General features: G+C 38.7%; 2 protein-coding genes across 3 annotated transcripts in view; one reads left to right on the top strand and one right to left on the bottom strand.

The window, feature by feature from the left end:
• CENPN (centromere protein N) overlaps nucleotides 1–3732 on the bottom strand; it is a 19675-nt gene extending 15943 nt beyond the window's left edge. Inside the window, exons 1-2 of the mRNA XM_010850787.1 lie at nucleotides 3347–3732; nucleotides 1137–1317 (exon numbers count right to left, since the gene is read on the bottom strand). Of these exons, the coding sequence (XP_010849089.1) occupies nucleotides 1137–1307 (171 nt within the window). The 5' untranslated portion in view covers nucleotides 1308–1317; nucleotides 3347–3732. The remainder of the gene's footprint in view (nucleotides 1–1136; nucleotides 1318–3346) is intronic.
• An 80-nt stretch (nucleotides 3733–3812) lies between these two features.
• On the top strand, nucleotides 3813–18039 carry CMC2 (C-x(9)-C motif containing 2). Of its 2 annotated transcripts, XM_010850789.1 has the most exons (5): nucleotides 4024–7157; nucleotides 8631–8710; nucleotides 10795–10907; nucleotides 15031–15102; nucleotides 17642–18039. In XM_010850789.1, the coding sequence occupies exons 3-5, from the start codon at nucleotides 10827–10829 to the stop codon at nucleotides 17726–17728; spliced, it is 240 nt and encodes a 79-aa protein (XP_010849091.1). In that variant the 5' UTR covers nucleotides 4024–7157; nucleotides 8631–8710; nucleotides 10795–10826; the 3' UTR covers nucleotides 17729–18039. The 2 variants fall into 2 exon arrangements, with proteins under 2 accessions (XP_010849090.1, XP_010849091.1); XM_010850788.1 differs by lacking the exons at nucleotides 4024–7157; nucleotides 8631–8710 and adding an exon at nucleotides 3813–3974 and having other exon boundaries at nucleotides 17642–18018.
• Nucleotides 18040–18644: the final 605 nt, after the last annotated feature.

Here is an 18644-nt window from a genome sequence, read left to right as displayed (position 1 = left end):
CAAATATGGCTTCCGATTCATGTCCCAGTACGGGCTCTCACAACTGTTCTCCCACCGTCTACTCTTCATTGATCACTTTTAACTTTCTGTTTGGTTTTTTCAATCAATGGTATCCTTCCACACCTCCTCTATACCAGCATTTCTCAACCAGGCTTGAGTGACATTTTGAGTCAGATACATCTGTCTTGTGGAAGCTGTCCTAGAATGTAAAGGAACATTCCTGGCCTCTATCCCCTGGAAGCCAGCAGCGCCCACTCCCAGTTTTAACAACCAGAAACATCTCCAGATGTCATGTCTTCTGGGAGCAAAACCATCTCAGCTGAGAACTACTACTGTATACATACACATTTGTATGTTCACATAGTATATAGTTTCTTTTAATGTTATACATAAAGATCTAGTTTATTCTTTTTAATGATCGAAGAATATTTTGTTAAGTGGATGCAACATTTTTTATCTCATCTCCTAAGTATAGTTAGTTCCAATTTTTTGTGTGTAAATAATGCTAGTTAACATCTTTATTTATATGTAACCATTTATATATAACTAGATATATAAATGTTTATCAATTATAATATCATATATACCTCCTTGTTTTTTATGTTTTCTATATATTTAAATATCCAGAAGTGGAACTGCTGGGTCATAAAGTATATTTATTTAAAAATGAATGAGGGAAGGGTATACTGGGTATATAAGGGTATAGTAAAATTCTTTGTACTATACTTGCAACTTTTCTGAAAGCCTGAAATCACTTTAAAATAAAAAGCAAATAAGTAAATAAATACATGTGAAAGAGAGTGTCTCTTTCTGCATAACTTGATCAACATATTTGAGTATTATCTTTTCATCTTTGACAATCTGAGAGTTTAAAAAAAGAATACTGCTCGTTATTTTAACTTCTTTGTTTCTTCTTCCTTGGTATTCACTTTTTTTCTTCTCACTAGTTTGTAAGCATTCTTTGTAAGTTGAAAAATCCAATTAAAAATTAGCACCTTTTCCACTATAGTGGGACAGAGCCCTCCTCAGTCACAGCCTAGAGCTACGTAAATCTCTTTTGGACTAAGGAAAGGAAAGAGAGAGGAAAACCAAAGGGTAGCGTGATATTCAAGGTTAATCACTTTGAACACTGTTACCTCACAAAGCAGAACCAAGTCCTGAACAATAGATTCCTTTCTCTGCCGAAAGTTTACGGTCTGCAGTTGATTTTCAGACAAAAAATTCCAGGTTTTTAGGATTGTCATCATTTCAGTCATTGGGATTTTCAAGATGGTCCTCCTGAAAAACTCGGCAAGAGTTTCATCCATCTCTTTGGCACTTTAATAAAAATAAAAACAGTACAACAAAGTATTAAGCAAACACAAAAGTACAAGTTAGTGAATTTTCAGCATCATAATTTTAGCCAGAATTATGATTTGTATGTCAAACACCCAAATTTTTCAGCCATTCTGCGGAGTATTTCAACAAGAGGATTTTCTCTTAAGTGTACATTTAAACATGTTTTAAGGTTTTTAAAAATTAGTATTCTCTCTCCTTTCTTGGCTAGAGTATTTTGATCTTTTGATAGCAATAGTAAGTGAATCATTCACTCATTTACTTATTCATGTATCAAATTACTAAGCACCCATGAGTGCCAGGCACTTTTTTAGGCACAGGGGATAGAGCTTTAACCAAAAATGACAAAAATTCCTGCCAGTAGGAAGTGTCCTTCCTAGCTGGGAGAGACAGGTAACAGGAAAATCACAAAAAATGTTAAAACTGGTAAGCGCTGAGGAGAAAAGGGAGCAATGTTAGGAAGCTAGTAGCAGTGAATATGGAGCAGGCTGGGAATGGGTGGGGGAAGAGGGGAATGGAGAGCAGGCCTGAGAGAAGGCGGCATTCCAGCCAATTCTCGGGGGAGGAAGAGTGAGCCATGTGGCTGGTTGTTGGAGGAGCTCTCCAGGCAGACGGAACTGCAAGCACAAAAGCCTTGCAGCCATCAAGGGGAGAAGGAGGCCTCCAGACAGGCCAGAGAGGAGAGTGAAAAGGCACAGAGGAGGAGGTGAGGAGGGCCGTGTTTATGACAAGAAGCAGAAGTCAGTCTGTCAATCTCATCCGCTTCCACCAAGACTACAGGATACACAAGGACAAACAGAAGAGATTCCCCTAAAAGGATCGTGGCTATGAATTATTTCTACCATTTAAATGTTTGTTGAATGGCATATGATTATATTATATGATTATATATGATTAAGCTCCACAATGGCACCCCACTCCAGTACTCTTGCCTGGAAAATCCCATGGACGGAGGAGCCTGGTGGGCTGCAGTCCATGGGGCCGCTGGTGTCAGACACGACTGAGCGACTTCTCTTTGACTTTTCACTTTCATGCATTGGAGAAGGAAATGGCAACCCACTCCAGTGTTCTTGCCAGGAGAATCCCAGGGATGGGGAAGCCTGGTGGGCTGCCGTCTATGGGGTCGCACAGAGTCGGACACGACTGAAGCGACTTAGCAGCAGCGGCAGCAGGGCAGGAACTATGTTTGTCTTATTCACATCTGCCTTCCTAGGATCTAGAACAATTTCAGCCCAAGAACTGTCTTAGTGGAAATACTTGTTGAATAGGAAGCCTCAAAGTATTAGATACTCTCCCTAAGAAGCCGTGCCTGAGGAGATAAACAACCTGGGAAGGATTGGCCAGTGACAATATCAAACCAACGTCCCCCATCAAAAACACTGGAGGTGGGGGTGGTTGTCAAAACGCAGACTCCTGGGCCCAATGATTTAAACTAGGGGAGGGGAATGCTGGGGAAGTGCTTGAGATTTCTGCATTTTTACAATTAGAGTCTTAATTCAGGCTAAAGTATGGGAATGTCATTCTAAAGAATTCTGGTAGAAAGAGGGAATGGAGGGAATGCAACCTCATCAATAAAACTGGAAACCCTTGAATAAACTCTTCTGATTCCCTGTGATTATCCAACTTCTCTCTACTTCGCTGCGCGTGGCACAGTGTCTGGCATATAGTACGTACACGAGATACAACAGCTGAATGAAAGCATGACCAAAAAGGTCCCTGTAAATATACACCGCCGAAGAGCTGCCACAAGGAGCAGGAGTAATGCGAGACTAAAAAGGACGGACGCCAAGGTTATCCCAAAATCAAAACACCAAATTCTGAAGGAAGGAGCAACCGAAGACTGTTTAGCCCTTGACAGCTCTGGGCGGCCGCCAGCGCGACGCAGGCCCTACGTAAGACCCCGCCCCACCAGGGCGGATGTGACGTCACGACCCAGCGTCTCCGCCCTCTTCGCCTCAGCCTCAACCGAAGTTCCCCGCCTCAGGCCCGAGACCAAGGACCAGTCCCTCACCTTGGGACCCGTGGCAGTCACAAGAGAGTCGCCTCAGAGTCGTGGGACGTGGCTTCTTCTAGGCTCCCGCCACATCCCGCCGGATCCCACGCCGCCGGGTTCTCGTACCCACATCGCCGGCCGGCTCTCTCCTCATCGACTGTTCCCGCCCGCTGCACCTTCAAAACCACCAATTGCAGGTCCCGCCGTCCTGGAGCCCCGCCCACCGGGGGGCGCCAACTCTGGACTGTACCCTCGGCACAGGGGACCGCGTGAGGAGAGCGACAGAAGTGAAACGCGCCGAGCCCCCCGCCTCACTCTTCTCAGCAGAGAATATTTTTTGAGTGCCTTAACCCCAGCCACAAAATCTGGCTTGTCGGTTCCCCTTCAAGTTCAGGCTCTGCGGCGCCTCGGCGGACTTGCTCTCCCTCCCCTCACAGCGCCTGAAAATGGGCCCGTCCAGGCAAGGCGGCGCAGGCGCCTGAGGTGGCGAGCGGCGGGGGCCGGCCAAGCGGTGTCAGCCGTGGAGGGCGCCGTGCCTTCGCCACCCGGAGCTGGCCCGGCTCCGGCGCCCAGACCGCGCGTTTGCAGGCGCAGCGTCTTCGCCGGGGAATACCGCTTCCACCTTCCGGGTGTGGCCGCGAGTCGGGTGAGTCCCGGGGGTCCGGGCCGTTCGGAGGCGCGCGCTCTTCCTGGCCGCGTAGTGCGGGGAGGCCGCGGGACACCCACCGGCACCCCCCTGAGGTCCCTCAGGGTCGGCACCGCCGCACTGGGTTTCCCGGGGCGGGATAGGCTAAACTCAGTCCGGTTGCATTCTCTGAGGATGCGCTGGTAGTTGAGCGCAGGATGGGGGTAGACCTTCGCTTTCTGCCCCACAACTCTCGAGCTGGTGACCTTGGGCAGGCTCCTCCCTCCTCGGTTTCCTCGCCTGAGAAATGGGTGTAATCCAGCGCCTAGGTTGTGAGAAGCGCTTAACTACGTGTCCGACGCGGTGAGCGCTCCGTACGGTGTATGCTTGTTACTGCTCTTGGGGATCCAGGCGTTCAGGGTTTGCTTGTGGGAGCCTGTTAGGGCGCCTCTCAGCTGCAGTGAAATTTTCCACCAGTCCGTCCTGCGATGCGAGAATCCAGTAAGATCCTCATGTAGACTTTTCAAGGAAAGTGACAGGCAGATCCCTTTTATCGGGTTTAAAGATGACCGAGCTTGTTTCACGTAAGTAGTTTATGAAGAGTTAAGTAAATCCTAGTACTGATTTAAATGCATAAAGGAAGTGTGCAATGACAAAGGAATTCTGTTGTAAGACACTCGTTGTGTCTTCTTTCCTGTTCATACAGGCTGCTGCACATGTCTGGTTGATTTAAAACGACCCTCATTTCCCACCTTTTTTAAAAAAGAAAAACTATATTAAGGTCTGAATCAGTGCTCAAATCTGTGATGGTACTGCATTCAGGAAACATTTATTGGCCATATACTATGTGCATTTAGGAGAATATCTCTTCCCCTACTAGCCTGTGTGGTGTTTGATGGTTATGGACTAATTTTTTTTTTTTTTTTTGCTCTGAACTTCACGTGATTTGACAGAGGGCTCAGCACCAAGAAAGTGGTGATAAATCCTAGTTCAGGGAACGCTACAACTGGGCCCATGCCTTAAGAAATGACGTGAGGTTGCTCTCAGTAGCAGTAGGGGCATGGTCTGTACTTCGAGCACTTGTCACCTAATCAGAAGCCTCTGTTTAGATTTGGTCATTTTGCAGCTGTGATAAGTAAAAGTGGGTGAGGAAGGTCGTCCCCTGCTATGTCTGCTACTTCTGCTCAATACAGTGAGTTGTGAAGTAGAGGATACTAATTTAACTAATTCCAGAGCTTTCTGAAATTAGACTTTTAAAAAATATATGTTTTAGAGAGCAGTTTTTTCCTGGAGAACAGATTCTTTAGGCTCTGAACAAGAGACTTTTCTGGCCTTGTTTTAAAATGACATTAGAAATTGTAACTGTATTGTGAATTTCTTTCTGGTGAAGTCACACAATAGCAAAATGTCTCTAAAGAAAGCCTTAGTGGCATTAAAATATAGGGTTTCCCTCTTGCGATTATAGATCTGCTGAAGTGTGTTATTAGAATGTTTCCTCTCTTTTCTACACTAGTGTTCATATATTGCTTGTGCTGTCTTTTTTTTCTTCTAAAATTGTGCCACCTGGTGGTTGAAATCTATCATAGACTACTTGTTAGATTTTACCTCAGAGTCTTGGTAGAATAAGGTGAAGCAGTGAATAAAATAAAACTATAAATTTTGTTATCTTTAGCAAGAGCTCCCTATTGCTTAGACCCTCCCAGCTCACCCCCAAGTAAAAGTTACGATTGCTTTGCAGGGACCTATTAGACAGTTATAAAAATATCAGATGTCACAGATGAACATTTTTAAGAGTTCAGGCAGACTGTTTTGGTATCAATCTGTGCATACCTGAGGAAGTGGATGGGATTGGCATGGGGAGAGAGGAGTTGTAATTGTGAGAAGTAAACTGTTCTGATGGTTTCTAAATGCCAGTGTACAAATGGAACTGAAGTTTTGTGTTTAACTAAATAATAACTGTTTGAATAGAGTTATCCCTCTCTTTCTCATTAGAACACCCTTACACTAAATCTTACCACAAATGAATGTTTCCTTCACTTTTTTTTTAATACAGTCTGTCTGTAATTATCTTGGTGCTACCTTTTGAAACTGTTTTCTGTATTCTTAACAGTAACAAGTATTTATCCTTTGAGTGCAAATTTTATTTTGCGAAATGGCTTAAATTTAATTGTGAACTTAGATTTGAGAAAAAAACTTAAGGGTGCAATGTAAGAATATACTGTGTGACATCCTTACTTAGTCAGTCTCTTGGGCACAGGAGGCCAGATAAATGAGTTCACACAGCAGCTTGTTTCAATGTTGGACAGCTCCAGGAAAATGACATCTGCCCCTGTAACTTCCACTTTGATTTCCAGTCCTGTCTTCGGACACATCTCAGAGTCAGTTCGGTTCAGCCTTTCCCATCAGGTGACAGAACACTTCAGATATACTAATGATACTACATTTGTCACACTTACTCTTGATATAGATCTAGAGCTAATTCTGTTTTATGGAAGAAGAGACTTATGTTTCAGATTAAGTAGCTAAAACGATATAACTTGTGAATAGCTGTGTCCACAGTTTTTACCTTCAGACCCACATCTTCTCCCTTCAAATCCATTACTTGTCCTACTTAACCTGGCTGTTCCTTTTATCTATTTTCTCTGTTGTGGGTTTCCCTTAGTTAGTAAATGTTCCCAATTTCATGAATGGCTTCCTGTTTAAACCTAATGTCAGAGCCATCTCCTTCCTGAGCATTCGTCCCAGGGATATTCAAATTGTCAGTGTTCTGGACATGGCTGATCAGGACAAGCACAATACTTTTCTTTTTCTTGATGTAGACAGATACTCTTGTTTCTAGTAATACAGGATAGTATTAAATTGACTTCTTTGAACCTCAGCCTGCAATTAGTCCCTGTTGAACTTGTAGCTAATCAGAGGTTCTTTGGGGAGTAGTTTTTTCTATCTGAATTTATTTCATTCACAAACTGCTGGGAAGGCATATCTTTCTTATTTTGAAAGTGGGAGAAATCTGTCACAGTGAGAGATTACATTGGGTAGTAACTCTGTTATTTACTGTGTGACCTGGGGCTTAGTTTTGCTATGAAAATATGAGTAACATATTTTGACCTACAAAAAAGCAATTTCTTATGGTTTAACTGAATTTAAAAAGGTACCTGCTTCCTACAGTTATTGGAAGAATTATGAGACTTGTGCCTGCACATGGTAAGTATTCAACAAATTATTTCTATTGTAATAATATATTGTTATGGCTTTGAACAAATTTTGAAAATAAGAATATGGAATATATATTTGACTTTTGTTCATTTCATAAAATGTTACTTGAGTTATAATAGTGTTATTAGAATAGGCTGTTAAAGATGACTCTGAAAGGTGTCAGCACTCATTTAAATGTGCTCTAAGAACAATGTTATTATTTTATAGTTATACTTTGTATATTATACCCAGGAGTACCCCAGTACATATGCGTATGCACCAACAGTTAGCCGAAGCTGGTGGATGGAAGGAAGGGGGAGGAAGAGAATATCTAACTAAAAAATGGGGTAGAGGCAAGAGGGGAATGATTGATAAAACGAGGAATTTGTTAGGTAAGGGATAAGATAAGTGTTTAGAGCTTTAAGTTAAATAGTAGCTTTCACTAAGAACAAGAAAAGGAAACTCCTATATATGAAACCATTTTCTTATTTGGTATAATCATCTAGGATAAGTAGGTAGAAGGGAAGGTAAGTAGATAGAAGTACACCATGGCTGTGTGTAGAGTAGCATACATATTTGAAGTAAACTTTTAAGGAAGGAAAGAAAAACATGTACCACGGTATATATTTTTGCTTATACACAATGTGCATATGTGTGTTTTTCTCAGTACCCAAGTGTTTTCTTAAGTGTTTACTTTGCCAATTAGAGAGGGCTTTTCAGTACCTCAGAAGTTTGTTTCTGAACTGTAAAAGCACACATTTGAGGGCTGGTTCATAGATATATGCAAAAATATTTTGTTAAATATACTTACAAAATAAAATTATTAAAGACATTTTCTAGATGACTAAAACCAGTGTACGTCTTCTTCAGAAAAAATAAGCAAGGCAGAAGCCAGATAACCTTTACTATATATAAGTGTAGGTGTATAATATTGGTATAATATTAGATGACTTACATTGCTGTACTGTATGAGACCTCTTTTTTCTGAGGCAGAATTTTTATATCATTTAAAAAGATTGTAGTCAGTGACAGGCAAACAAAACTTGAACTTGGCTGCGTTTTCAGTTTCCGTTTCAAATACTCAAGTGTTTTCACTTGGCACAATGGCCTGATTTGTGATCTTTAGCTGTGGTATGTTTGTGTGTGTGGCAGGGGGTGGGGTTGAGGTTATTAGTCACTCAGTGGAACAGTGATTTGATACTTTTATAAATTGAAATCTGAAGTAGTAGGTATAATTCTCTGTAATTATTTGTTTAGTCATTTTTAAGGATTTTGTTTGTCAGGAGTAGAACGTGGACAGGCTGTTTGAATTTCTTGAAACTTTTTTCACAGCTTTATTAAGGCATAATTTACATACTGTAAAATTTGCCCATTCTAAGTGAATTAAGTGATTTTAGTAAACTTATACAATTATGCAATCATTACCACAATCCTATTTTAGAACATTTTTGTCACCCAAAGTTTTCTTTTTGCCATTTGCAGATTAATCCTCACTCTCACCTTTGGACCTCCACATTGATCAGCTTTTGCCTCAACAAATTTGCCTCTTCTAGACATTGCATGTAAATAGAATCATACAGTACTGTCTTTTGAGTCTGCTTTATTTCATTTAGCTTAGTGCTTTTGAGATTCCTCCATGTTGGCACATATATAAGTTTATTCCTTTTTAGTGCTAAATAGTGTCCCATTGAATAAATACACAAATTTGTTTATCCAGTACTTGGTTGTTAGACATTTGGATTGTTTCCAGTATTGACTACTATGAATAATGCTATGACCATTCGTATATAAATCTTTGTGGGGATATATGCTTTCATTTCTCTTGGATGTGTTCTTAAGAGAGAAATTTCTAGGTCATATGTTAAGTTTGTGTTTAACTTAAGAAACTACTAAATAGTTTTCTAAAGTGTCCGTACTACTTAACCTTCCCAGTAGCGTTGTATGAGATCCCTTTCCACCACATTGTAAGCAGTGCTTGCTATTGTCTCATTTTTTGATTATAGCTATTCTGGTGGATGTATAGTAGTGTCTCATTGTGGTTTAAATTTCTGTTTCCCTAGTGACTAGTGATGTTCAGCATCTTTTCATGTGCTTAATTAACCATTCCTATATCCTCTTCGGTGAAATATCTATTTAAATCTTTTGCTTATTTTGGGGGTATATTTTAAACACTGGATTGTTTGTAAACTTTCTTTATATGTGTTAGGTGCAAATCCTTTGTCATATATGATTTGCAAATATTTTCCTTTAGTGTGTAGCTTGTAGAGGAGCTACACACTTTTATTTTTTAGAGCAGTTTTAGGAGTTTTATTTTTTAGCTATTTTTTAGAGCTAGTTTCATAGCAAATTTGAGCAGGAAGTACAGAGAGACCCCCTAGGCCCCCTCTGCCCACACACACCCTGCCTCTCTCCCACAGTCAATATCCTCTAAGAGTGGTATGTTAATTACAATTGATGAGCCCTGCATTGACATGTCATCACCCAGAGGGTGACTTGTCTTTTCATTTTCTTAATTTTGAAAATGGAAAATTTTAATTTTGATAAGTTTTAACCAATTTATTCTTTTATGAATTTTAATGTATCTTTGCCCAACCTAATGGATTTCCCTGGTGGCTCAGATGGTAAAGCGTCTGCCTACAGTGTGGGAGACCTGGGTCCCCTGATCCCTGGGTCGGGAATATCCTCTGGAGAAGGAAAGGGCAACCCACTCCAGTACTCTTGCCTGGAAGACCCCATGGACGGGGGAGCCTGGTAGGGTACACTCCATGGGCTTGCAAAGAGTCGGACGCGACTGAGCAACTTTATTTCACTCACTTTTGCTCAACCTACTGTCGTGATTTCTCCTAGGTTTTCTTTCTTGGAACTTTTAAAAGACTAAAGTAGTTAATTGGTTCTTTCCTTTGGTAATCTCTTCTGGGTCATAAAGAATTGGTTTAAGAGAGAAATGGGTGAATAGAGAAATAGGTGAATGTAACTATAGCAAATACCTCAAAATAATATTTTATCTTAGACCTTGGATGCTAATTTTCTTTTTTGTGAATGAACCAATTAAACCTAATTTCAGGGATTTTTAGCTTCTTGTTTTCATTGTAATAATTACATTTTATGGATAGATCTGCTAAATTTGAAAAAAAAAATCCACATCTGCTTCTTGTTTCTCTTCATGATTTAGATAGATTTTTCTCAGCCAGATGTTACTTAGGAAGAAAGCAGTCTATATTAATTCACACTAATGTGAGACTGACTAATGGCCCTTTAACCCTTATACATTTAAAAAGGATTAATAGGCCAGTTCTCTTCATTGGTAGGATTTTACCTGAATAAAATGGGTTGTAATCTATTTCAGGAGTATGGGAAAAATAATTGAAGTCAGGCTTGTTAACATAGGCAAGCTGTTTCTGGTTAAGCACCTATTTTGAGGATCGGGTCTCTTGAGTCTGCTTTTTTCTGAACCTGCATGTTCTCTAAATACTCCTGATAACCCACGGAATCTAAGTTGTTGGATAGGAAGGTGAGGCTCAGGTTTAATTTGCCTAAGGTCACCTTTCTTTTCTGATAAAGGTCACTGAAGTTTCTTACAGAAAATAATTTTAGGTTGCATTAACAAATACAGTCACACATATTCAAGACACTCTTGTATCCACAGGTTGCTCTGCTGTGTTCCATCTCCTCCTAAAGATGCATCCTGACTTATCTCCACACTTGCACACTGAAGAATGCAACGTCTTGATTAACTTGCTTAAGGAATGTCACAAAAATGTAAGAGTTCAGAAAATAACCCTGAAACAACAGTGAAACCTAGATACAATACACTAATGTAAAACGTTATCTCCATTAATAGAAGGAAATGATAATTCCTAGTTATGGGTCTTAGCTTAGTAAAGATTAACAGTTGATGCTTGTGATTTGTTTTTAGAAACTACTTCCTTTTTATGATGAGTAGAAATCAAGCCTGGTAGTTTTATTAGGGAGCTTCTGAAGTGATACATAGTAGTTACAGTCTATCTTCCTTGACATCTATCATTATGTGCTTAAAGGAAGTTGAAACATTTTTTACAATTACCTGTTAACTAGATTTAAATTATGACTGGCCTCATTTAGCAGGTTTACTTAATGGTTGCTGTGTACTTAGTCACTGAGTCCTGTCCGATTCTTTGTGACCCCATGGACTGTAGCCAGCCAGCCTACCCTGCCCATGGGGATTCTCCAGGCAAGAATACTGGAGTAGGTTGCCATGCCCTCCTGGTTAGTGGAATGGAAATAAAATTCCATTTTTAAAACCAAAATAGAAAATAAGCCCACTTTTGCAATGCATTAAATTTGATGCTTTCACAGATGTCAAAGTTTTTTTTTTTTTAATATATTTGGTGTATGAGACAGTTATAAGAAGCATTTGTGTTTTTCTTTAACTTTGTATGATGCATTATTTCCTTCATGTTCTTCATAAACTGTAGATATATCAGATTCTTATTTAAATGAGTAAAATTTTAAGACTAAAAGTGAGGTAGTAAGGAATGTTGATGACCTGTGAAGTCTGATATTTATATTGTTTCAAAGAATGTTGTTGATGACAATACACTTTCAACAAACTATTTCCGCCATACATCTAGATTAAGAATTGATATTGTAAGTCTTTTTAACTTTAGCCATTCTGTGGATGTGTAATAATATATTATTTGGTTTTAAATTGTGTTTACCTCGGGCTGATGACTTTAGGCATCTTTTCATGTACTTATTGGCCATTAACATAATGTCTTTTGCCCATATTTAAAAATGGGGTGTTTGTCTTGTTATTGAGTTGTAAGAATTCTTTTTATCATTCAGCATACAAAGTGTGTTGTGAATATTTTCTCCCAGTCTGTGGCGTCCTTTTTTATTTTCTTAAAGATGTGTTACAAAGAGCTTATAAGTAATAGTTTACTAGGTTTTTCATTCATTGTTTATGTTTGTTTTTTTTTTTGTTCTAGGGATCTTTGTCAATTTCCTGGTCACAAAGAGTTCTCTCCTATTTTTTTCTTCTGGAAATTTTATAGTTTTAGTTTTTTAAATTTAGGTCTGTGATTCAAATTAATTTTTGTGTATGTTGTGAGGTATGAGTCAAGGTTTATTTCTCTCCCTCTGGATACCCAGTTATTCCAGCACCACTTGTTGGAGAACTTTCTTTCCCCACTAAATTACCTTGGTGCTTTTGTCAAAAGTCAATTGCCCATATGTGAATGGGCCTATTTCTGGGCTCTCTAGTCTGTTCCACTGATTTATATGTTTATTCTTAACACAGTTGATTTTGATATTATCTTACTGGGGCCACCTGATCCCATGACTGTTTTGCCCTCTTCTCTGTCTTAATTCACTTGCACTGCATGTAGACCGATCTCTCAGTCCTAAGTTTAATCATTGTTCCCCTTTAATGGCTCCCTTTGCCTGTAGAATAAATTCTACATTTCTTTGTATTTTGAGGCCTTCATGTACTGGCCCCTACTTACACTTGGGCTTGACCACCCTCCTGCCCTGCATCCTTCCTGCTCACTCTGTCTGCAGTGGTACTGGAGCATGTTTCTGGCTTCTAGGCTTTTTTACTTGTTTTTTCCCTTTGCTTAACTTAAAGGTTTTCTCACTGTCTCCACTTCTCACTTGCTTGATAAGGTTTTATCATCCTCCAGGCTTTATTCTGCTTAATTTGTCATTTCCTCTTCCTTTTCTTTCTTGGCCTGGATTCCCTTGGTATAATTACTCTATATTTCAGTAATACTTTATGTATTATTTCCAACTTTATGGCAGTTACTCTCACACTTTTTAGTCTCAGAACTCCTTTACATTCTTCAGAGTTATTGAGGACCCCAAAGAACTTTTGTTTATGTGGGCTGTATCTATCAATATTTGTTGAATTAGAAGTTAAAACTGAGAAGTTGAAAAATATTAATTTATTTTAAAATGACAATAATAAACCATTACACATTAATAGTTATTTTTCATAAAAAAAAGACCTTATTTTCCAAAACAATAAAAGGGTGAAAAGAATGACATTGCTTTTACAATTTTGCAGTTCTTTTTAATGTTTGGTTTAATAGAATACAGCTGGATTCTCATATCTGCCACTTTGCTCAATCTGTGCTGATATTACAGGTTATGTAGCCTCTGGAAAAATCTACTGTACCCTTGTGAGAGAATGAAAGTGAACAAAACAAATAAGATCATCAGTTATTAGGAAGATGGATTTTACCTTCTGAAAAGGTTTTGAGTAGTCCTGGGACTGCACTTTGAGAGCTGCTGCTGTATGGTGATCACTTCATATTTTGTCTCTTCCTTCTGACTCTGAGCTGTGAGAGTGGGGCCCAGGCCCACCATGCTCACTATTGTGTCCCTAGTGGCTGGGACACTGTCCTCCAGACCCTGGTTGATTCACTTATCCAATCAGTAGCTCTGCCAGTTTGCTCTCTAGAAATAGACACCAGGCACTGGAGGCTCATGCCATGGGTATACAAGAGAGGTACAGTCCAAGAGCATTTCTTTTACATTTCAACTTTTTATTTTATATTGGAATATAGCCAATTAACAATATTGTGATAGTTTCAGGTAGACAGCAAAGAGGCTCAGCCATACATATACATGTATCCATTTTCCTCCAAATTCATGGATATTTCTTTTATCAATGCCACTGGGGCATTTGTGGGTTTGTTTTTCATGTAACATCACAGAGTATTATTCTCATTTGGGCTTAATGTTGAGGTGAAAGTGAGAGTATAAATTAGCTTTTGTCTTGAATTTTTTTAAAAATTTTTTTGTTGTCTTGAATTTTTAAAATAAGATGTATGAATATGGGATGATATCAATAAATATAAAGTAAAATATGAAATATTGTGTTACATTCTAAAAATTTAATCCTGTCTATTGTTTCTGTTTGGCCAGAAGGTGTATGAAAAAGCATTGTCCCTTTGTATTGTCAAGGAGGTAATTTATGCACAGGAATTATTTATCCTGAAAAGGTCATTAGGTAATCACTAGGAAACCTTAAATCCTTGTCAGAAAAACTCTGGTCATTTACTCAGTGTGGACAAGAAAAGTACATTTAAAGTGGTAAAGAAATAGGGAAAAAAGAAATAGCATGACTATTACTAATAGCATGACTATTACTAGTTATGTGTTGTCTGGTTTCCATGAAAGCCTTAATTAGAAAGAAAAGGGAAAAAGTGCTTATTGTTACAAGTTCAGCATTTATGGCATGTCATTAAAGGAGATCACCATGCTCTCTGACCTGGCCTTGAAAATGGCGATGTGCAAACACACTAATGGCAAAGCAGAGCAGACTTTGAATATTAAGCATTGATTTCCTTTTATTGTGAATTAGTGACTTGTTTATATGGCCCATACAGGCTGTGTAATATTAGTGTTAATGTGTTTTTAATTTATTTTGATGACATAGAGGCAAATGAAAAATGGCTTTGGCACCAAGCGTTTCATAGGTAACTCTTCTATGGGACAGGAGTGTTTGCTCATGAAGGAAGTTACTGTCAATATGGCTACACTGCATTTGGACATCACTCTGTAATAGAGGATGGATAACATGCCCCTAAAGAAAAGATATTAGGTAATAAAATGCTTTTCACTAGGGCATTATGAGGCTTTGGCAGGTTAATAAGCTTCTCTTTTATCAAAGAAAAGTCTTTTTTATTTTTCATTTCTACCTATAGAACATTTCTTCCTTTTTTGTAGGAATGCTAGGGTAAGCCCATTTATTTGTATATTTTGTACTTGTGGGTTAACTGTTTGATTAACTATTAGCCATTTGCTTATTGACAAGGTGACACATTAAATATTTCAATTCTGAGCCAGAGACATTAGCATATTATGGGATGAAATATTTTACCCCTTTTCTTCCTTTTAGCACAGCATTCTGAAATTTTTTGGTCATTGCAATGATCTTGATCGGGAGATGAGAAAATGCTTGAAGAATGAGGTAAGGAAAACATTAAAGGATGGAAATGGTTGAGCAGTGGAAAAGACTATTTTGGAGCAATATTATTTATTACTACCATTATTAATTTTTTTTTTTTGGCAAGTTTACATATAACACCAAAACTTGACTTTATAGGTATGTCTTCCCCTAAAGTCAAGAGGAGAAATGAAAGCGTCTTCTGGGGACAATCTTTTGGAACACTGCTGATTTTTTTACATGCACATAAATGAAAGCAACTATCTTAAAATAATTACTGTAACTCCTCTGGATAAATTTTAAGGTTTGAGAAGTTGAATCTGTACAGCAGAAAGAATTGTTGATCAGCTTTTAGCTCTAGCAGGTAACTAAAACTCTCTGGGCCTCAATTTCCTTGTATAACGTGAGGAGGCTAGATTTAGGCTCTTTCCAGCCTTAAAACTTGGAATTTCTTTATAATTATAGTATATACAGCCCATAGGGATCTAGTTTGACTTGTTTGGAAAGACTCATTTCCTGAACACAGCTTTAGGCTATGACTTGGACTTGGGCAAATAGCCAAAGTTTATTGTCTTTTTGTAGGTACCGCAGACTGAACAGAGTGCATTTTAAATCTTTGAAAAGAAATTTAATTCCATTTCTGTTTTATTCATCAGAAATTTTTTGTCCAGAACCTTTAAAAATATGTAACTACTAAAAATCTGCCTTCCAATTTTCATTTTCTGTACTTTTGAATTTTCTCCCCACATGAGCCTCATATCAAAAGGTATTAGATATTTGAAGACATTCAGCATCTATCTTTAATCATTTTTTCCTGGTTTCTACTTTGGGGCTTTTTTCCTCCTTCCTTCCTGGAATCCCTTTACAGCATCTTTACTGTTTGAAGAACTTCCTGGAGTTCTGATAATTTTCTTCATGTGCACAAATGGGTATATGTTTTAAACTGATTTTTGAAACACTTTTTCTTTATATGTAAAGGGTATTTTGTATGGAAACTAAACCTAGGGCTGTCTTCCTTTTTTAATCAGATTATGGAAAAATAAGCCCGTACTGTTTTATTTGGTATAGGTATTTATTTCTTACGTGCTTTCAGTTGTGTAAGATAGCCTTTTTCCTAAGTTTAGATTTTTTTATCCTCACAGTTCAGTGATTTTTGTCATTGGTTTGGTGATTATATCTTCATATGAAAATTTCCCGCCCAGGTGGTCCTGAACTGTCAGGAACTATTTGGTAGAAGAATGTTGGTAGATTTAATCCTTTAAATTTTAAATTCTTATTTTGTCCCAGTTTGTTTTTGTATAAATTTCAGATTTTCTCCTTGACTACTTTCTAATCCTCTCTGTGGTTTTTATGTTGCTTCATTTCCTGATTTATAGATTGTTTTCTATCTGTTCTTTCATCCTCCAGTTCTCCAAACCTGTGCTCATTTATTTCCTCTCTGCTTTTAATGCTTCCCAGTTTCCCATTTACTGCTCCTAATGCTCTCCTACCATTTCCTTCATGTGTCATTTAAGTACTTCATTCTTTGAAGCTTTTAACTAGAAAAAGGATCTGGCCAGTTCTTTCTGACCCTCTCTTTGCTGCTGTGTTGCTGCTTTTGTCCTTTTTATTGAAATAATCACTAATACTACTTTTGCAGTGTCCTCTTTTGTTCCTGTTACTTGTTTGGTTTGGTTTCTGCATTGTTTGGTGGCATTTTGTGAATAACATAATAGTCACCCTTTGTATCTTTTTTTTTTTTTATTCAGGGGCCATCTTGACTCCTTTTGGAGATTTTATAACATATATTTTAATATAAGCTCTGTCTCAATTTGCTCTATGACTTATTTTATTGGCTACAAAATACTGTCTTCTGAAGACTTACCTTTAGAATCCTCTTTCCAAACTGATTTTAGAGGCTTCCTATGATATGAAGAGAGATATCAAATATTTTTCTCAGAGCAGGTATCCCTCCATGTTCTAGAATTTTCTTCTTTAACCTTTTAAAGCAGTAAAATGCCCTTCTCCCCCTAGCAGTCTATGAGGAAAATTAATGTAGGACAGATAAAACGAATGCTTTTGTTAAAGAGACCTGGTGCTTCATCTGTTATTTGAAGTGGCCCTTTGATGAGGAAAAAAAGAAGTTTGAAAATTGCTACTATTCTAGAAGATATGTTAGAACTCTTGAGTCAAAACTTTAGACTTAGAAAACTTCTTAAAGATTATCCAGCCCAACTCCTTATATTTGAGGTTAACTGGCCCAGAAAATCAAGTAAGTACCTCAAAGATGTGAATGTCAGGCTCAGGGGACGGGAGCTGGAGTTCCTGGTCAGCGCTCTGCCACTGATCTTTTGTTTTTTTGGCTTCTTTCTATACCTGATGACTGAAAGATTTTAATGTCCAGCTGTTTACACATACTCAGTTTTTTCAACTTGAATCTGCTTTTACTTTTTTCCCACTCTACCTAAGAACCCCTCTTGCACCTTTAAAATATATCTTTATTGGTGTATATATTCTAAGCTTAGTATGTAAATAGTAACATAATCTGCTGTCTCTTTTCTCTCCCCTTCCTTTTATTTTCTAGTACGTGGAAAAGAGGAACAAGAGCAGGGAGCTTGGCAACGCAATGCGAAAGAGACTTTTTAATCCTCCAGAGGAATCTGGAAACTAGATCTTATTTTCACTGGATGCCTTGCCTGAGAGAAGACCCAAAGACTCTTGGTTGGTAACTGAAGGAATCCTGTTGCATTTGGTCTCTAAAATCTTTTGCATGGAAAGTGACCCATGAGAAATCAAGCCTTGGAGAAGTATGGAAACCCTGGATCTGGAATGTTTGTCGGGCAGAGCTGTTTGTACCCTCCCTCCTCTGCCAACGCATCTGAGACTTCTGTTTTTTCCCTTTGCCTATGACCTGTTAACATTTGAGTACCTTAACCTTCAATAAAACTATTGATTCTGATCATATTTCCTCTGTTCTTTTAGACTGTCTTGGAATTAGGGCTGAATGGTGCCATTAGACTTCTCTTTTTGCAGTGTGGCAGTTCTGGAGCCTAAACATTGAAAGCACAGCAAGAGTTTGGGGAAATCCTAGCTGTGTTAACTCTATGAAAATGTTCTAACTTGATTGTTTTTAAACTGCTGTTTTCCAAAAGGTTACATGTTTAACACTGATAAAATTGCTTCTGGCTAGGATTTAAGTCTGAGCAGACTTAGCTTCTCCATTTGGTTGAAGGGCCCACCCTGGGTGCCAGTTATTTCCTGGGCCTGTGTGCTTCCTTTTTGTTGGGGGCAGGGTTCTTCTTCCCAGATTCATTTTCTAGCAGCCATCCTGCCAGTGTTCCTTTGGCCATGCAGTGTTTCTGAGACCTGTGAATCTGGAAGCCAGCTTCCAGTCATGGCCACAGCAGGGGCTTGAACTTCCTGTTGGATAAGGTTTCAGCAGACTGTGAGCCTTGAGTTCCTTGTAGTGAACTCTGTGTACATGTATGGTAGGAGGCCTTGTTGAGCATCAGTGTTTACTAGTGATTTCCCCATCGCAAGAGGCATTGAAAAGGCTGGACATTCATTTAGCAAGGGAGTTAAACAGG

This window comes from Bison bison, unplaced genomic scaffold, assembly GCF_000754665.1.
Source record: "Bison bison bison isolate TAMUID 2011002044 unplaced genomic scaffold, Bison_UMD1.0 scf7180017864295, whole genome shotgun sequence".
Lineage (NCBI taxonomy): Eukaryota > Metazoa > Chordata > Mammalia > Artiodactyla > Bovidae > Bison > Bison bison.
This window is presented reverse-complemented; position numbering and strand designations above follow the sequence as displayed.